General features: G+C 44.9%; 1 protein-coding gene across 1 annotated transcript in view; it reads right to left on the bottom strand.

Annotated features, from left to right (window-relative positions):
* Positions 1 to 18,404: 18,404 nt before the first annotated feature.
* C3 (complement C3) overlaps positions 18,405 to 21,121 on the bottom strand; it is a 36,289-nt gene continuing 33,572 nt past the window's right edge. The window contains exons 36-41 of the mRNA XM_055546239.1: positions 20,430 to 20,535; positions 19,871 to 19,960; positions 19,606 to 19,689; positions 19,024 to 19,107; positions 18,691 to 18,826; positions 18,405 to 18,608 (exon numbers count right to left, since the gene is read on the bottom strand). Coding sequence (XP_055402214.1) covers positions 18,467 to 18,608; positions 18,691 to 18,826; positions 19,024 to 19,107; positions 19,606 to 19,689; positions 19,871 to 19,960; positions 20,430 to 20,535 — 642 coding nt within the window. The 3' untranslated portion in view covers positions 18,405 to 18,466. The remainder of the gene's footprint in view (positions 18,609 to 18,690; positions 18,827 to 19,023; positions 19,108 to 19,605; positions 19,690 to 19,870; positions 19,961 to 20,429; positions 20,536 to 21,121) is intronic.

Genomic DNA, 21,121 nt, shown 5'->3' with positions numbered 1-21,121 from the left:
GAGAAATCCTTAGGTCTAAACCTCAAGGAAGGCAGGATAGAGGGGTGGCCCTTGGTTGTGCACTGATCGGAGCCTTACAGCTTTGCTCAGGGTCCTTGAAAGATCTCTCATTTGTACACCTCCCACGGCATGGTAGAGTGAGCAGAGACCTACCTGGCAATCACAAGTTGCATCCCAGAAGGCTTAAGAAATTGTATGAATCAGGAGTTCTTGGTCACAACAGCAGCCTGGTCCATATAGAGCAGCAGGAAATTCATCCAGAGTGCGGTGCTGCCACTGCAGATGCCCCCCAGGCATCATGGGCAGGGCTCCAGGATGATTTCCTGCAGCCAAGAGAGGGACCAGCTCTTGGAGGCATCCTGGTAACCCACAACCTCTCCACAGTGGCACAGCCTCCCCAAGCTCCCTCTCCCAACAAACCCACAAAACACAGGGATGATCCAGAACACCCCCTACAAGTGATAGCAGAGAATGACGAAAGGTAATCCTTCAGATACACCTGGGACCAGGTGAAAAATAGATGAACTTTTCCAAAGAAGACACACAGATAGCCCAAAAAGCACATGCAAAGATGCTCAGGATCACTAATTATTAGAGGAATGCAAGTAAAAACTACCGTGCGGTATCCACTGGTTAGAATGTCCATCATCAAAAAATCCATGAAGAATAAATGCTGGAGAGGGTATGGAGAAAAGGAAACCCTCCTACACTCTTTGGTGGGAATGTAAATTGGTACAGCCACTGTGGAGAACAGTATGGAGATTCTTTAAAAAACTAACAATAGCTTACCATACAATCCTGCGATTCCACTCCTGGGCATGTATCTGGAGAAAGCTATAATTTGAAAAGATACATGCATCAATGTTCATTGCAACGCTATTTACAATAGCCAGGATGTAGAAGCAATCTAAATGTCCATTGACAGATGAATGGATAAAAAAGATGTGGTACATATATCCAATGGAATATTACTCAGCCATAAAAATAATAAAATAATGCCATTTGCAGCAACATGGATGGACCCAGAGATTGTCAGACTGAATGCAGTAAGTCAGACAAAGACAAATATCACATGATATCACTTATATGTGGAATCTAAAAATGATGGCACAAATGAACTTATTTACAAAGCAAAAATAGAGTCACAGATGTAGAAAACAAACATATAGTTACCAGGGAGGAAAAAGAAGGGAAGGATAAATTGGGAGTTTGGGATCAACATACATACTAGTATGTAAAACAGATAACTAGTAAGGACCTACTGTATAGCACAGGAAACTCTTCTCAATACTCGGTAATGAATGATCTATATGGGAATAGAATCTAAAAAAGAGTGGGTATATGTATACATATAACTGATTCACTTTGCTGTATACCTGAAACTAACATTACATTGTAGATCAACTCTACTCCAATAAAATTTTTTTTTTTAATTGATCATGTCCGGGTCAACTGTTTGCTCTGGGGCTTCACTGGTAGCTCAGCTGGTAAAGAATCCACCTGCAATGCAGGAGACCCTGGTTCAAATTCTGGGGGCAGGAAGATCCACTGGAGAAGGGATAGGCTACCCACTCCAGTATTCTTGGGCTTCCTTGGTGGCTCAGCTGGTAAAGAATCCTCCTGCAATGTGGAATTCTTGGGTTCGATCTCTGGGTTGGAAAGACCCCTGGAGAAGGGAACAGCTACCCACTCCAGTATTCTGGCCTGGAGAATTCCACGGGCTGTATAGTCCATGGGGTAGCAAAAAGTCAGATGCAACTGAGTGACTTTCACTTTCAAGAGAAAAGGAATTTGACAGTCTTTTTAACTGATTCTGTACATAGGCACCATGGATGTTGCAGAGTTAAAACTACAAAAGAGCTGGAGGCATGGGCAAATTGAAGAAGATGTGATCTGCTTGTGGAAGCACAGAAAAAGACTAGGACATAGTTTAGTAACAACAACTTCTGTTATTGTATGTTAAGTTTTTCATCTGTGCATCAGTCACCAAGAAGTCCTTTATCTGTTCCTTGGGCATAGCAGGTCCTGAACACCTTGCTCTAGACTTGGCATCAGGGAAGACACAGAAGATGGTGAAGGAATAAGACAGGGAGACCACTTCCTCCCCCCAAAATTCATCAAAAGAACATTTGAATGCTGAGCAAATTCCACAAAACAACTTCGGAATGCTGGCAGAGGACATCAGGTGCCCAGAAAAGCAGCCCGTTGTCTTCGAAAGGACATAGGACAAAATATAAAAGATAAAAAGAGAGACAAAAGAGGTAGGGACAGAGATTCATCCCAGGGAAGGAGTCTTTAAAAAGAGAAAAGTTCCCAAACACCAGGAAACACTCTCTCTGGCGGGTCTGTGGCGAGCCTTGGAATCTCAGAGGGCAACATAACCGGGAGAAAAAATAATTAATTAATTAAAACCCACAGATTACCTGCCTAATAGAAACTGCAAGCAGAGCAGCAGCCCAGATGCTGGCATCCCCCACTAGCAAGGGGGGGGCTAGACAGATTGGTGCTGGCTGCATTGCTTAGGGTAAAGACCTGGCCTGAATGCCCCAAGGGCAATCTGAGGGAACTAGCTCGAGAGAGCAACCCAGTCTGTGGGATACCTATCCCGCGAAAAGCCCTAACCTAAGACACCACCAGGCCCACTCTCAGAACAAAGGACTGAGCAGAGCTAGCCAGCTGCGGCAGGGCCCATCCCCTGCTGGAGACAGGCAGGTGAGGGCAGCAATAGCCGGAAGAGGGCAATTGCGGCCCCAGAGAGGCATCCTATACCAAACTGCAAGCAAAGTTCATTGCTAACCAAAACTTCTTGGGATTCTGGACGGTTGACATCTGGCGGGAGGGTCGCAGCCAGAGATCAGCTACCCAGAAGAGATACACAGCACGCCTGAGAAGACGTGCCCGTTGTACACCCAGAAAACCAAGCGGCTGGGACGGGGGGAGGTAATAAGACATGACTGCGCTTGACAAGCACCTGGTCACCTGAGCTACTCGGGCCCAGGAAGGGCACAAAACGCAGGCCCAACCAAGTCTGCGCCTTTGTGGAGTACCCAAGTACCTGAACCTGAGCGGCTTAGACCTGGGAAGTGCACACAACCCAGGGCCCGCATCAGACAGTTCCCAGCAGAGCAACCTAGAGCCTGAACAGTGTAGACTGGGAAAGCACACATGCCGGGAGCCAGTGTGGGGCGGGGGAGGCAAACCTAGTGTGGCTGAAACACTGTGAACACTCCCCACAGACACCAGTGATATTTGTTTGCAGTGTTCCTCCCTCCCCACAGCACAACTGAACAAGCGAACCTAGAAAAAGTGACCACCACCGACCCCTTGTGTCAGGGCAGAATTTAGACACTGAAGAGACCAGCAAACAGAAGCTAAAACAAACAGAGGGAGCCGCTTTGGAAGTGACAGGTGCAATAGATTAAAAGCCTGTAGTTAGCACTGACTACATAGGAAGGGGCCTATAGATCTTGAGAAGCATAAGCCAGATCAAGGAACTATCTGAAAATGAACTGACCCCACACTGTCCGCAACACCTCCAGAGAAAGTCCTAGGTATATTTTTACTATTATCATTTTTTAATTAAAAAAATTATTTTTAAGTCCTCTATTACTCCTTTAATTTTCATTTTTATAACCTACTATTACTTTGCAAAGAGAAAAAAGACCCTATTTCTTAAAGCAAACTTCATATATATATATATATATATATATATATATATATATCAGATCAGATCAGATCAGTCGCTCAGTCGTGTCTGACTCTTTTCGACCCCATGAATCGCAGCACACCAGGCCTCCCTGTCCATCACCAACTCCCAGAGTTCACTCAGACTCACGTCCATCGAGTCAGTGATGCCATCCAGCCATCTCATCCTCTGTCGTCCCCTTCTCCTCCTGCCCCCAATCCCTCCCAGCATCAGAGTCTTTTCCAATGAGTCAACTCTTCGCATGAAGTGGCCAATGTACTGGAGTTTCAGCTTTAGCATCATTCCTTCCAAAGAAATCCCAGGGCTGATCTCCTTCAGAATGGACTGGTTGGATCTCATATATTATAATTTTTGTGACTTTGTTTTTTTTCTTTACTAGTGTACTTTTGAGAATCCAACCTCTACTCTAGATATTTAATCTTTGCTTTTTGGTATTTGTTATCAATTTTGTACCTTTAAGAACCCAATATTCAGTACCCATTTCTACTTGGGAGCAAGATTACTGGCTTGACTGCTCTCTCTCCCTTTGGACTCTCCTTTTTCTTCACCAGATTGCCTTTATCTCCTCCCTCCCCCTGCTCTTCTCTACCCAACTCTGTGAATCTTGTTGTGTGTTCCGGACGGTGGAGAACACTTAGGGAACTGATTACTGGCTGGATCTGTCTCTCTCCTTTTGATTCCCCCCTTTATCCTCCTGGCCACCTCTGTCTCCTTCCTCCCTCTTCTTTTCTCTGTATAACTCCGTGAACATCTCTGAGAGGTCCAGACTGTGGAGAGCGCATAAGGAAGTGATCACTGGGTAGCTTGCTCTCACCTCTTTTGATTCCCCCTCTTCTCATCCTGGTCACCTCGATTAACCTCCTCCCTCTTCTCTTCTCCACATAACTCTGTGAACCTGTCTGGGTGTCCCTCACTGTGGAGAAACTTTTCATCTTGAACCTAGATGTTTTACCATCGGTGCTGTATAGATGGAGAAGTCTTGAGGCTACTGTAAGAATAAGACTGAAAACAAGAGGCAGGAGGCTTAAGTCAAAATCCTGAGAACACCAGAGAACTCCTGACTCCAGGGAACATTAATTCATAGGAGCTCACCAAACCCCTCCATCAGGTCTGTTCAGTTCAGTCACTCAATCGTGTCAAACTCTTTGCGACCCCATGAGTCTCAGCATGCCAGGCCTCCCTGTCCATCACCAACTCCTGGAGATCACACAAACTCATGTGCATCGAGTCGGGGATGCCATCCAGCCATCTCATCCTCTGTCGTCCCCTTCTCCTCCTGCCCCCAATCCCTCCCAGCATCAGAGTCTTTTCCAATGAGTCAACTCTTCGCATGAGGTGGCCAAAGTATTGGAGTTTCAGCCTCAGCATCAGTCCTTCCAATGAACACCCAGGACTGGTCTCCTTTAGGATGGACTGGTTGGGTCTCCTTGCAGTCCAAGGGACTCTGAAGAGTCTTCTCCAACAGCACAGTTCAAAAGCATCAATTCTTCGGCACTCAGCTTTCTTCACAGTCCAACTCTCACATCCATACATGACCACTGGAAAAACCATAGCCTTCACTAGATGGACCTTTGTTGGAAAAGTGATATCTCTGCTTTTTAATATGCTATCTAGGTTGGTCATAACTTTCCTTCCAAGGAGTAAGCGTCTTTTCATTTCATGGCTGCAATTACCATCTGCAGTGATTTTGGAGCCCAAGAAAGTAAAGTCTGACACTGTTTCCACTGTTTCCCCATCTATTTCTCATGAAATGATGGGACCAGATGCCATGATCTTAGTTTTCTGAATGTTGAGCTTTCAGCTAACTTTTTCATTCTCCTCTTTCACTTTCATCAAGAGGCTTTTTAGTTCCTCTTCACTTTCTGCCATAAGGGTGGTGTCATCTGCATATCTGAGGTTATTGATATTTCTCCCGGCAATCTTGATTCCAGCTGTGCTTCTTCCAGCCCAGAGTTTCTCATGATGTACTCTGCATATAAGTTAAATAAGCATGGTGACAATATACAGCCTTGACGTACTTCTGTTCCTATTTGGAACCAGTCTGTTGATCCATGTCCAGTTCTATGCTGGTCAGTTGCTTCCTGACCTGCATATAGGTTTCTCAAGAGGCATGTGAGGTGGTCTGGTATTCCCATTTCTTTCAGAATTTTCCACAGTTTATTGTGATCCACACAGTGAAAGGCTTTGGCATAGTCAATAAAGCAGAAATAGATGTTTGACCCCTTGTCCAAGGTAAGAGAAACCCAAGTGAGATGGTAGGTGTTGCGAGAGGACATCAGAAGGCAGACACACTGAAACCATAATCACAGAAAACTAGCTAATCTGATTACATGGACCACAGCCTTGTCTAACTCAATGAAACTAAGCCATGCCGTGTGGGGCCACCCAAGACGGATGGGTCATGGTGGAGAGATCTGACAGAATGTGGTCCACTGGAGAAGGGAATGGCAAACCACTTCAGTATTCTTGCCTTGAGAACCCCATGAACAGTATGAAAAGGCAAAATGATAGGATACTGAAAGAGGAACTCCCATGCTGGTAGGTGCCCAATATGCTACAGGAGATCAGTGGTGAAATAACTCCAGAAAGAATGAAGGGGCAGAGCCAAAGCAAAAACAATACCCAGTTGTGGATGTTACGTAATAGAAGCAAGGTCCAATGCTGTAAAGAGCAATATTGCAAGGAACCTGGAATGTTAGGTCTATGCATCAAGGCAAATTGGAAGTGGTCAAACAGGAGATGGCAAGAGTGAACATTGACATTCTAGGAATCAGCAAACTAAAATGGACTAGAATGGGTGAATTTAACTCAGATGACCATTATATCTACTACTGTGTGCAGGAATCCCTTAGAAGAAATGGAGTAGCCATCATGGTCAACAAAAGAGTCCGAAATGCAGTACTTGGATGCAATCTCAAAAATGACAGAATGATCTCTGTTCATTTCCAAGGCAAGCCATTCAATATCACGGTGATCCATGCCTATGCCCTAACCAGTAATGCTGAAGAAGCTGAATGGTTCTATGAAGACCTACAAGACCTTTTAGAACTAACACCCAAAAAAGATGTCCTTTTCATTATAGGGGACTGGAATGTAAAAGTAGGAAGTCAAGAAACACCTGGAGTAACAGGCAAATTTGGCCTTGGAATACGGAATGAAGCAGGGCAAAAGCTAATAGAGTTTTGCCAAGAGAACTCACTGGTCATAGCAAACACCCTCTTCCAACAACACAAGAGAAGACTCTACACATGGACATCACTATTTGGTCAACACCGAAATCAGATTGAGTATATTCTTTGCAGCCAAAGATGGAGAAGCTCTATATAGTCAGCAAAAAACAAGACCAGGAGCTGACTGTAGCTCAGATCATGAATTCCTTATTGCCAAATTCAGACTTAAATTGAAGGAAGTAGGGAACACCCCCAGACCATTCAGGTATGACCTAAATCAAATGCCTTATGATGATACAGTGGAAGTAAGAAATAGATTTAAGGGACTAGATCTGATAGACAGAGTACCTGATGAACTATCGATGGAGGTTCGTGACACTGTACAGGAGACAGGGATCAAGACCATTGCCATGGAAAAGAAAAGCAAAAATGCAAAACGGCTCTCTGAGGAGGCCTTAGAAATAGCTGTGAAAAGAAGAGAAGTGAAAAGCAAAGGAGAAAAGGAAAGATATTTCTGTTTGAATGCAGAGTTCCAAATAATAGCAAGGAGAGATGAGAAAGCCTTCCTCAGTGATCAATGCAAAGAAATAGAGGAAAACAACAGAATGGGAAAGACTAGAGATTTCTTCAAGAAAATTAGAGATACCAAGGGAACATTTCATGCAAAGATGGGCTCAATAAAGGACAGAAATGGTATGGACCTAACAGAAGCAGAAGGTATTAAGAAGAGATGGCATGAATACACAGAAGAACTGTACAAAAAAGATCTTCACGACCCAGATAATCATGATGGTGTGATCACTCACCTAGAGCCAGACATCCTGGAATGTGAAGTCAAGTGGGCCTTACAAAGCGTCACTATGAACAAAGCTAGTGGAGGTGATGGAATTCCAGTTGAGCTATTTCAAATCCTGAAATGTGATGCTGTGAAAGTGCTACAGTCAATATGCCAGCAAATTTGGAAAACTCAGCAGTGGCCACAGGACTGGAAAAGGTCAGTTTTCATTCCAATCCCAAAGAAAGGCAATGCCAAAGAATGCTCAAACTACCACACAATTGCACTCATCTCACACGCTAGTCGGAGAAGGCAATGGCACCCCACTCCACTACTCTTGCCTGGAAAATCCCATGGACGGAGGAACCTGGTAGGCTGCAGTCCATGGGGCCGCGAAGAGTCAAACATGACTGAGCGACTTTACTTTCACTTTTCACTTTCATGCATTGGAGAAGGAAATGGCAACCCATTCCAGTGTTCTTGCCTGGAGAATTCCAGGGACGGGGCAGCCTGGTGGGCTGCCGTCTATGGGATCGCACAGAGTCGGACACTACTGAAGCGACTTAGCAGCAGCAGCAGCACATGCTAGTAAAGTAATGCTGAAAATTCTCCAAGCCAGTCTTCAGCAATATGTGAACTGTGAACTTCCACAGTGGAAGCTGGTTTTAGGAAAGGCAGAGGAACCAGAGATCAAATTTCCAACATCTGCTGGATCACTGAAATGCCTCCATACGTACACTGAAACCAAGCACCACCCAAGGGCCAACAAGTTCCAGAGCAAGACATACCACACAAATTCTCCAGCAACACAGGAACATAGCCCTGAGCTTCAATATACAGGCTGCCCAAAGTCATATCAAACCCACTGACATCTCATAGATCATTACTGGACACTTCATTGCACTCCAGAGAGAAGAAATCCAGCTCCACCCACCAGAACACCGACACAAGCTTCCCTAACCAGGAAACCTTGACAAACCACCTGTCCAACCCCACCCACAGTGAGGAAACTCCACAATAAAGAGAACTCCACAAACTGCCAGAATACGGAAAGGCCATGCCAAACACAGCAATATAAACAAGATGAAAAGGCAGAGAAATACCCAGCAGGTAAAGGAACACGATAAATGTCCACCAAACCAAACAAAAGAGGAAGAGATAGGGAATCTACCTGATAAAGAATTCCGAATAATGATAGTGAAAATGATCCAAAATCTTGAAAACAAAATGGAGTTACAGATAAACAGCCTGGAGACAAGGATTGAGAAGATGCAAGAAAGAAATAAAAAAGAGTCACTATATAATGAATAACGCAATACATGAGATCAAAAACACGCTGGAGGGAACCAACAGTAGAATAACGGAGGCAGAAGATAGGATAAGTAAGGTAGAAGATAGAATGGTAGAAATAAATGAAACAGAGAGGAAAAAAGAAAAACGAATTAAAAGAAATGAGGACAACCTCAGAGACCTCTGGGACAATGTTAAATGCCCCAACATTCGAATCATAGGAGTCCCAGAAGAAGAAGACAAAAAGAAAGACCATGAGAAAATACTTGAGGAGATAATAGTTGAAAACTTCCCTAAAATGGGGAAGGAAATAATCACCCAAGTCCAAGAAACCCAGAGAGTCCCAAACAGGATAAACCCAAAGCGAAACACCCCAAGACACATATTAATCAAATTAACAAAGATCAAACACAAAGAACAAATATTAAAAGCAGCAAGGGAAAAACAACAAGTAACACAAAGGGGATTCCCATAAGGATAACAGCTGATCTTTCAATAGAAACTCTTCGGGTCAGGAGGGAATGGCACTGGACATACTTAAGTAATGAAAGAAAATAACCTACAGCCCAGATTACTGTACCCAGCAAGGATCTCATTCAAATATGAAGAAGAAATCAAAAGCTTTACAGACAAGCAAAAGCTGAGAGAATTCAGCACCACCAAACCGGCTGTCCAGCAAATGCTAAAGGATCTTCTCTAGACAGGACACACAGAAAGGGTGTATAAACTTGAACCCAAAACAGTAAAGTAAATGGCAACAGGATCATACTTATCAATAATTACCTTAAATGTAAATGGGTTGAATGCCCCAACCAAAAGACAAAGACTGGCTGAATGGATACAAAAACAAGACCCCTATATATGTTGTCTACAAGAGACCCACCTCGAAACAAGGGACACACACAGACTGAAAGTAAAGGGCTGGAAAAAGATATCCCACACAAATAGAGACCAAAAGAAAGCAGGAGTAGGGATACTCATGTCAGATTAAATAGACTTTAAAACAAAGGCCTTGAAAAGAAACAAAGAAGGACACTACATAATGATCAAAGGATCAATCCAAGAAGAAGATATGACAATTATAAATAAATATGCACCCAACATAGGAGTACCGCAATATGTAAGACAAATGCTAACAAGTATGAAAGGGTAAATTAACAATAACACAATAATAGTGGGAGACTTTAATACCCCACTCACACTTATGGATAGATCAACTAAACAGAAAATTAACAAGAAACACAAACTTTAAATGACACAATAGATCAGTTAGACCTAATTGATATCTATAGGACATTTCATCCCCAAACAATGAATTTCACCTTTTTCTCAAGTGCACACCGAATGTTCTCCAGGATAGATCACATCCTGGGCCATAAATCTAGGCTTGGTAAGTTCAAAAGAATTGAAATCATTCCAAGCATCTTTTCTGACCACAGTGCAGTAAGATTAGATCTCAATTACAGGAGAAAAACTATTAAAAATGTCAACATATGGAGGCTGAACAACACGCTGCTGAATAACCAACAAATCACAGAAGAAATCAAAAAAGAAATAAAAATATGCATAGAAACGATGAAAATGAAAACACAACAACCCAAAACCTGTGGGACACTGTAAGAGCAGTGCTAAGGGAAAGGTTCATAGCAATACAGGCATACCTCAAGAAACAAGAAAAAAGTCAAATAAATAACCTAACTCTATACCTAAAGCAACTAGAAAAGGAAGAAATGAAGAACCCCAGGGTTAGTAGAAGGAAAGAAATCTTAAAAATTAGGGCAGAAATAAATGCAAAAGAAACAAAAGAGACCATAGCAAAAATCAACAAAGCCAAAGCTGGTTCTTTGAGAAGATAAATAAAATTAACAAACCATTAGCCAGACTCATCAAGAAACAAAGGGAGAAAAATAAAATCAATAAAATTAGAAATGAAAATGGAGAGATCACAACAGACAACACAGAAATACAAAGGATCATAAGAGACTACTATCAGCAACTATATGCCAATAAAATGGACAACTTGGAAGAAATGGACAAATTCTTAGAAAGTACAACTTTCCAAAACTGAACCAGGAAGAAATAGAAAATCTTAACAGACCCATCACAAGCACGGAAATTGAAACTGTAATCAGAAATCTTACAGCAAACTAAAGCCCAGGACCAGACGGCTTCCCAGCTGAATTCTACCAAAAATTTAGAGAAGAGCTAACACCTATCCTACTCAAAGTCTTCCAGAAAATTGCAGAGGAAGGTAAACTTCTAAACTCATCCTGTGAGGCCACCATCACCCTAATACCAAAACCTGACAAAGATGCCACAAAAAAAGAAAACTACAGGCCAATATCACTGATGAACATAGATGAAAAATCCTTAACAAAATTCTAGCAAACAGAATCCAACAACACATTAAAAAGATCATACATCATGACCAAGTGGGGTTTATCCCAGGGATGCAAGGATTCTTCAATATCTGCAAATCAATCAATGTAATACACCACATTAACAAATTGAAAGGTAAAAACCAGACGATTATCTCAATAGATGCAGAGAAAGCCTTTGACAAAATTCAACATCCATTTATGATAAAAACCCTCCAGAAAGCAGGAATAGAAGGAACATACCTCAACATACTAAAAGCTATATATGGCAAACCCACAGCCAACATTACCCTCAATGGTGAAAAATTGAAAGCATTTCCCCTAAAGTCAGGAACAAGACAAGGGTGCCCACTCTCACCACTACTATTCAACATAGTTTAGGAAGTTTTGGCCACAGCAATCAGAGTAGAAAAAGAAATAAAAGGAATCCAGATTGGAAAAGAAGTAAAACTCTCACTGTTTGCAGATGACATGATCCTCTACATAGAAAGCCCTAAAGACTCCACCAGAAAATTATTAGAGCTAATCAATGAATATAGTAAAGTTGCAGGATATAAAATCAACACATAGAAATCCCTTGCATTCCTATACACTAATAATGAGAAAATAGAGAAATTAAGGAAACAATTCCATTCACCATTGCAACGAAAAGAATAAAATACTTAGGAATATATCTACCTAAAGAAACAAAAGACCTATATACAGAAAACTTTAAAACACTGGTGAAAGAAATCAAAGAGGACACTAATAGATGGAGAAATATACCGTGTTCATGGATCGGAAGAATCAATATAGTGAAAATGAGTATACTACCCAAAGCAATCTATAGATTCAATGCAATCCCTATCAAGCTACCAACGGTATTCTTCACAGAGCTAGAACAAATAATTTCACAATTTGAATGGAAATACAAAAAACCTCGAATAGCCAAAGCAATCTTGAGAAAGAAGAATGGAACTGGAGGAATCAACCTGCCTGACTTCAGGCTCTACTACAAAGCCACAGTCATCAAGACAGTATGGTACTGGCACAAAGACAGACATATAGATTAATGGAACAAAATAGAAAGCCCAGAGATAAATCCACACACTTATGGACACCTTATCTTAGACAAAGGAGGCAAGAATATACAATGGAGAAAAGACAATCTCTTTAACAAGTGGTGCTGGGAAAACTCATCAACCACTTGTAAAAGAATGAAACTGGAACACTTTCTAACACCATACACAAAAATAAACTCAAAATGGATTAAAGATCTAAATGTAAGACCAGAAACTATAAAACTCCTAGAGGAGAACATAGGCAAAACACTCTCCGACATAAATCACAGCAGGACCCTCTATGACCCACCTCCCAGAATATTGGAAATAAAAGCAAAAGTAAACAAATGGGGCCTAATTAAAATTAAAAGCTTCTGCACAACAAAGGAAACTATAATCAAGGTGAAAAGACAACCTTCAGAATGGGAGAAAATAATAGCAAACGAAGCATCTGACAAAGAATTAATCTCAAAAACATACAAGCAACTCCTGCAGCTCAATTCCAGAAAAATAAACGACCCAATCACAAAATGGGCCAAAGAACTAAACAGACATTTCTGAAAAGAAGACATACAAATGGCTAACAAACACATGAAAGAATGCTCAGCATCACTCATTACCAGAGAAATGCAAATCAGAACCACAATGAGGTACCATTTCACACCAGTCAGAATGGCTGCTATCCAAAAGTCTACAAGCAATAAACGCTGGAGAGGGTGTGGAGAAAAGGGAACCCTCTTACACTGTTGCTGGGAATGCAAACTAGTACAGCCACTATGGAGAACAGTGTGGAGATTCCTTAAAAAACTGGAAATAGAACTGCCATATGACCCAGCAATCCCACTGCTGGGCATACACACCAAGGAAACCAGAATTGAAAGAGACACGTATACCCCAATGTTCATCACAGCACTGTTTATAATAGCCAGGACATGGAAGCAACCTAGATGTCCATCAGCAGACGAATGGATAAGAAAGCTGTGGTACATATACACAATGGAGTATTACTCAGCCATTAAAAAGAATACATTTGAATCAGTTCTAATGAGGTGGATGAAACCGAAGCCTATTATACAGAGTGATGCTATGCTAAGTCACTTCAGTCATGTCCGACTCTGTGTGACCCCAGAGATGGCAGCACACCAGGCTCCCCCATCCCTGGGATTCTCCAGGCAAGAACACTGGAGTGGGTTGCCATTTCCTTCTCCAATGCATGAAAGTGAAAAGAGAAAGTGAAGTCGCTCAGTCGTGTCCGACTCCTAGCGACCCCATGGACTGCAGCCCACCAGGCTCCTCCATCCATGGGATTTTCCAGGCAAATGTACTGGAGTGGGGTGCCATTGCCTTCTCCGATACAGAGTGAAGTAAGCCAGAAAGTAAAACACCAATACAGTATACTAATGCATATATATGAAATTTAGAAAGATGGTAACAATAACCCTGTATGCGAGACAGCAAAAGAGACACAGATGTATAGAACAGTCTTTTGAACTCTGTGGGAGAGGGCGAGGGTGGGATGATTTGGGAGAATGGCATTGAAACATGTATATTATCATATGTGAAATGAATCGCCAGTCCAGGTTCAATGCATGATACAGGATGCTTGGGGCTGGTGCACTGGGATGACCCAGAGGGATAGGATGGGGAGGGAGGTGGGAGGGGGGATCAGGATGGGGATCACATGTACACCCGTGGCAGATTCATGTTGATGTATGGCAAAACCAATACAATATTGTAAAGTAATTAGCCTTCAATTAAAATAAATAAATTTATTTTAAAAAAGAATAAAGTCCTGTTTCAAAAAAAAAAAAAAAAAGCTGAGAGAATTCAGCACCACCATACCAGCTCTCCAACAAATGCTAAAGGATCTTCTCTAGACAGGAAACACAGAAAGGGTGTATAAACTCAAACCCAAAACAATAAAGTAAATAGACTTGGCATCAAGGGTTCCAAACATCCGAACACAACACTGTAAGTCAACTTTAGTAGCAGTAGTAGTGTCAGTCACTCAGTTGTGTCCCACTCTTTTCAACCCCACAGGCTGTAATCCGCCAGGCTCCTCAGTCCATGGGACTCCTCACTAGGGAAGAAGACTGGAGTGGGTAGCCATTTCCTCCTTCGGGGTTCTTCCCCACCCAGGGACTAAACCCACATCTCTTGTGTCGCCTGCATTGGCAGGCAGATTCTTTACCACTAGCGCCACCTGGGAAGCTCTTATTTCAATTAAAAACCAACAAAGAAACAAAAAGAACCCCAAACAAGCAAGAAAAGAAACCAAAAACTCAAACAACAACAAAAGAATTCCAAACATCAAAATAAAAAATTGTAAGAGGAGGAGGGACTTCCCTGGTGGTCCAGTGGTTAAGACTCTGCACTTCCAATGCAGGGGGCATGGGTTAAATCCCTGTCTGGAAACTAAGCTCCCTCCCATATGCCATGCAGCTCCGTCAAAAAACAAAAAGTAAGAGGAAATCCCCATCCTGTGACTGTAGTCTCTTTGGTCTATGGGACTGGTCACCTCTTTTGCTAATAGGAAGGCTAAAGTACTGCAAAATGGGGAGAAAACTGTTCTGTTAGACAAACTTGAGCACAGGATCAAAGACAATATAGGCTCCTACACAGAGAAGCCTCACCCATCTGAAATGCATATGGAATGGGCAAGTTGGTTGGTAGTTCAGTAAGACCTGCCGATAATGCAAAAAAGAAAAAAAAATGACTTGTGGACACAGGGAGGGAAGGAGAGAATGGGATGAATGGAGAAAGAGGCATTGACATATATATATGCTACATGTGTAAAACAGATAGCTGGTGAGAAGTTGCTGTATAATACAGGGAGCCCAGCTTGGTGCTCTGTGGACCTAGAGGGGAGAGGTGGGGCAAGAGGAGGGAGGCTCAAGAAGGAGGGGATATATGCATAATTATGGCCAATTTTGCTTTGTTGTGTGGCAGAAACAGAGCTTCTCTGGTGGCTCAGATGGTAAAGAATCCGCCTGCAATGCAGGAGACCTGGGTTCAATCCCTGCATTGAGAAAATCTCCTGGAGGATGGCATGACAACCCACTCCAGTATTACTGCTTGGAGAATCCACATGGACAGAGGAGTCCTGCGGGCTACAGTCATGGGGTCACAAGAGTAGGACATGACTGAGCACTAAAGCACACATGGCAGAAACCAACACCACATTGTAAAGCAACTTTCCTCCAATTAAAAAATAAATTTAAAAAAGTTTAAAAATGTATTAAGTTTCACAAGCTGTTTGTACTCAAATATACTTTCTCAGTTTCAGATCCTCAGCAATTTTATGGAGTGGGAAGTCGAACTGAAAGGGTTCAAGAATAATGTTGCGTTAACTTATGTCTCAGGAAAACTTTTTTTTTTTTTTTGGCCATGCTGCGCAGCGTGTGGAATCTTAGTTCCTTAATCAGGGATCAAACCTGTGCCTCCCACACTGAGAGCACAGAGTCTTAACCACTGGACTGCCAGGGAAGTCTCAGGAAACACTTATGATAACTTGTCAGATTGTCTATAAACAAACCCACTTTTTTTAGACATTGATAAAGTCTTCTTTTCTTCACATGGTATTTTATACAAGAACACTTCAGGTGTGTTACTAGATGTGACTGATTTTGACAAATCCTATTAGGTCTGTATCAACTGTTTACATGTTGTATTCATAGCCTTTTGTCAATCATTGCCTCTTTGTTTAAAAGATGGCCTACTCTGAGCCTTTGGATTGGGACATTCATGTTTTTGAGACAAAAAACCTTGAAAACAGGGATTTCCCTGTAGTCTAGTGGCTAAGACTCTGCACTCCCAGTGCAGGGGCCCTGGGGCCCATCCCTGGTTAGGGACCTAGATTCCACATGCTGCAACTGAAGTCCTGGCACACCCAAATAAATATATAAATATTAACAAAAGAAACCTTGAAAACAGTCCCAAATAGAAAAATAATGGCTACAGAAATGTTTTTTAAAATTATTTTTAACTAGAGGATAATTGATTTACGACGTTGTGTTGGTTTCTGCCAGACAGCAACACGAATCAGCCCCATGCGTGCTTAGTTGCTCAGTCTTGTCCGACCCTATGTGACCCTTTGGACTGTAGCCTGCCAGGCTCCTCTGTCCATAGGATTTTTTGACACAAATACTGGAGTGGGTTGCTATTTCCTTCTCCAATATGGTCTGTTTCAGTGTGAGTTACTGTTACTGTATTTGTTTATTGTAAAGATGGATATTTAGCATTCTGCCCAGTTTTCAAAAAAGAAAAAAAAAAATTCAAGGGGAAAAAAAAAACCTTCATAGCAACATTTAGACTGGTGTTTAACCCAACAACTGGTCACCATAGCCTAGCAAAAATTGACATGTGAACTGAACCATCCCTCAATCTAAATGACTTTGAAGGTGGTTCCATCACAGGCAGGCTTTCCACATCGCCCTGTTCTCCTTTCTTATTTGGACACCCTCGCTGTGTGAAATCAACTCCATGCTATCTTTAGAAATGTGAGATCCTCAAACCCTATGTTCACAGCCTCGAACCATAGATGCTGGAAAAAAAAAAAAATCAAACAACAACCAAAAAAAACCACCCAATGCATTAAAGAAACGAGGAACTTGAATTCCAAGCCAGAAGGAAGGAGAAATGAATGTGAAAAGAAATGAGAAACTGTCCACGAAGGAGAGCGATGGGGCGGGGAGTGGCTGGTAGACGTCAGCTGGGAGACCTAGTGAGTAAGGAGGATTTTTGAGTGTCCCCTTGACAGGAGCCTCTGGCTATCAGGGACTGGAGGGAGTAGGGATGGGCTGAGTCAATTTCCCCTCACATTCCTGGAGTTAAGGGGGTGGGGAATTCCAGAACCTGGGGTCTTAGGGGAAGGGGGCTGTGCAGGGGTGACTTCCAGGTTCAGAGGTGTTTTCCTGTGATGGTCTCACCCAGAGCTGGAGCCTGGATCTCACCTTCAACCATCCTCAAGGGGCCACAGGTGGATAGGCACTTAAGGCCCTTGGGCAGCCAGTGGCCTCACCCTCTGTGGCTGCTGCCTCACTATGTGTTTCTGATGAGGCTGTGACCACAAGAGCCCCTGCACTGCCTCCTCAATCGCTGGCTGATGAGTCAGATCTCTGACTTGGTCCCTCAGGCTCTAGGCGGAAACATCACCCTGACCTGCCTGTGACTGCCCCCTCCCGGCCCAGCCGCCTCACACAATCCCACCAGTCTGCTCAGGCCCATCTACAAAATGGTGACCAGGAGGGTGAGTCTAGAGGGTGGCACACGGGGTGCAGGTGAGACTGGAAATGGAGTGAAAGTGAGCTGAGGAGGAGGGCAAATGCGATGAAGGTCCCAGCAGGTGAGGATGGGAGCTCAGGATACAGGCGGGCATGAGGGTGAGAAGGCAGAGAAGGACTGGAGGGTTCTGATGCTGAAGACACAGGTAGAGATGCAGGGGGAGGTGCAAGCAAGAAGCCAGGGAAATATCCAGGTGAGGATGTAGGCAAGGATGCTGGTAAGAAAACACGAAGAGGGACTTCCTGGTGGTCCAGCGGCTAAGACTCCATGCTCCCAATGCAGGGTTCAATCTCTGGTCAGGGAAGCTCAACTGGTAAAGAATCTACCTGCAGTGCAGGAGACCCTGGTTGGATTCCTGGGTCAAAAGGTTCCCCTGGAGAAGGGATAGACTACCCATTCCACTCTTCTTGGGCCTCCCTGGTGGCTCAGATGGTGAAGAATCCACCTTAAGGAGGGGGCACACTACCTCGTGTGGGGCGTGTCCTCTGACCTGTGGGGCAAGAAACCCAAGTGAGTTCCCACCCCGTGCCTTCCGGAGGCCGCCTCCGTAAGAGGCATACGCACTTCCGGCTAGGAACAGGTGAGGCAGGCACGGGCACTGGAGATGAGGAAGCCGGTGAATGTGAAGGTGAACTGCAGGAGGTAATGAAGTGGGAATCAGGTCAGGTTCCTGTAGGATGGAGCTGAGCGGCAAGTGAGGCAGTGGGGGGTCGAAGCTGCCTCTGTCCCCCTCTCAAAGACCTCCAGACTTCAGGAGACATGTGGAACAGAAGTGAAGTTTTATTGGGTGGACAGTGTGTATGAGAGGGTGTGTGTGTGTGGGATCAGTTGGGGCAGCCAAAGACGACCATGTTCTCCGTGAAGTTGGCCAGGTCCTCGCACTGTTTCTGGTTCTCCTCATCTTGACATTCTTCAGCCTCGGGCCACAGCTCCACCCAGGTGTCCTTCCCGATGATGTAGCTGATCCTGCGGGAAGACAGACGCGTCAGGACGGGGTGCGGAGGGTGGGAGGAGGCAGCCTCCGGAAGGCACGGGGGTGGGAACTCACTTGGGTTTCTCGCCCCACAGGTCAGAGGACACGCCCCACACAAGATAGTGTGCCCCCTCCTTCAGTTTAAGGGCTTCCCTGCACTTGATGTGGCTGATGAACTTGCGCTCCTGTTTAACCTGCACCTCGTCCGAGCCTGGAGGGGAGGGAAAGGGAAGCTGAACTGGGGGAGGGGGAGGGGAGGGACTGGGTATGGGGAGGGAGGGGAAGGGAAGCTGAGCTGGGGGAGGGAGAGGGGGAGAGTGGGGAGGGCAAGGGAAGCTGAGTTGGGGGAGGAGAAGGGGAGGGGCTGGGGGAAGGGGGAGGTAGAAAGACAGTAGACATAGGACTAACCCGATTTGATGATGTTCTCGATCACCATGATGTACTCGTCAAAGTCATCTTCCAGCTTCTTCTGGATAAGTCTGGTCTTGTACACTGTTGAGGGGTGGGGAGGACAGCGGGGCGTCCTGGGCAAGGCTGTCTGTGGGGCGCCTTCACCTGGCTCCTCCCAAGCGATGATCACAGCCAGGCATGCTCAGGTCCCTGCTAGCCACCCCCCTCACCGCAGTATAACACGGCGGGCTACACTCACAGCCATGCACACAATCAGAGCCCTCCACAACCACCGTCGGAGACACGACGATAGCGACTCCTATCCACCGTGACCCACAGGTTCCCCACAACATGGCGGTATGCACAACCACATCCACTCCCAACCACCTGTCACACACACACCCACAAACCCACCCCACTCATGACCATGTCTCCCCGTGCAATCAGAGCCCCTCACAACACACACACACACATACACCAGTCACCCACAACCACAGTCACCACACGCAGCCAGGACCACACCCGCCTTCACACTGCTGCTCACACACAAGCATGCATGCATGCGCCTTTTCCGCGCCTCTCGCCCAGCACCCCACTCACCATAGTCCACGCCCGGCTCGCAGGCCTTATCCAGCCGGTCCTCCAGAGTGACCTCCTGCTCCGTGTGGTGCATGAAGCAGTTCTCTGAGGGGTGGGTGGGGGGCGGGGCGGGGGGGACACGGTCTAAGACCCACTTCCTGTTCAGGGCACCCACTACCCAGGGGTACACCTGGTACCCTGGTCCAGCCCTCTTGGGTCAACCCCCCACCCCAAGGGAGTCGGGGTCCAGTGGGTGTGGCCACCCTCCTGGCGCCTGAGCACTTACCCTCTGCACAGCGGCAGGTATCTTTGTGGCAGAGTTTGCTCAGCATTCCATCCTCTTTATCCGGGTGATAGAAGCGGATACAAGTTTCATCTGCGGCAGAGGTGATGGGGAGGGGTCAGAGGGCTAGGGCCTCCGCCCCAGACACCACACCTGGAGGCTCAGTTATCTAACTCCAGTCGGTCAGACCTCCAGATGCCAGGTCCCCAGCCCTGGGACACCCAGACTCCTAACTCCCAGACCTGGGGATCCCCAGGCCCCTAACTCCCAGATCCAGAGACCCCCCAGGCCCTTAACTCCCAGACCAGGGGACCCCCAGATCCTTAACTCCCAGACCCAGGGACCACCAGACTCCTAACCCTCAGATTTCCGGAATCCCCAGACTCCTAGCTCTCAGATCCCTGGGGCCCCCAGACCCTTAACCCCCAGATCCCTAACTCCCACACCTGGGGACCCCAGGCCCCTAACTCCAAGACCTGGAGACCCCCAGATCTTAACCCTCAGATCCCCAAGACCCCTAGAGTCTAACTCCCAGATCCCAGGTCCTAGGATGGCTGCTCACCCAGGTTGTAATAGGAGTACACCTTGACTGCCCCAGGCTGTATAAGTCCGACATTAAAGTACTGGTGAACTTTGAAGGACAGACAGTCCTCCACTGTGTGTGAGACCTGGGAAGAAGGAGGTTGGTCAGTGGCAGGGCCAACATGGGAGGAAGTCCAGCATGGGGTCCTGGGGGTTGGAAAGTGGTGGAGAAGCTGAGGGATCTAGGTGGGAAGATGCCGGGGGCAGGGCGGGGGCAGTGGGCAGGAATCTTTGACAAAAGATTAATAAGCAGTTCATCAAATCCATTACCCCACCCCCGCTAAGGCTAGATTGCACTTCTCAGCATGTTTCAATTCCTTGTGGCCACGTGATTGAGCTCTGGCCAAGGACTGCTATTTATGTCTTTAAAAACATTCTGTGGTTAACAAGACTGCATTAGACACTTGAAAGTTGCTAAAAGAGTAGATCTTAAAAAAGTTCTCAACACACACATTATAACTATGTAGGGGGTGGATGTAACTGACCTTATTGTGGTAATTATTTCTCAGTATATAAATATATAAAATCGTTACATTGTGCACATTAAAACTACACAGTGTTATACGTCAATTACAGCTCAATAAAATTGGAAAAATTAGAAAGAAAGAAAAGAGGGAGAAAGGGAGTGAGGGAAGGAGGAAGGAGACAGATATACACATATATGTACTGAGA

Source organism: Bubalus kerabau, chromosome 1 (assembly GCF_029407905.1).
Source record: "Bubalus kerabau isolate K-KA32 ecotype Philippines breed swamp buffalo chromosome 1, PCC_UOA_SB_1v2, whole genome shotgun sequence".
NCBI lineage: Eukaryota > Metazoa > Chordata > Mammalia > Artiodactyla > Bovidae > Bubalus > Bubalus kerabau.
This window is presented reverse-complemented; position numbering and strand designations above follow the sequence as displayed.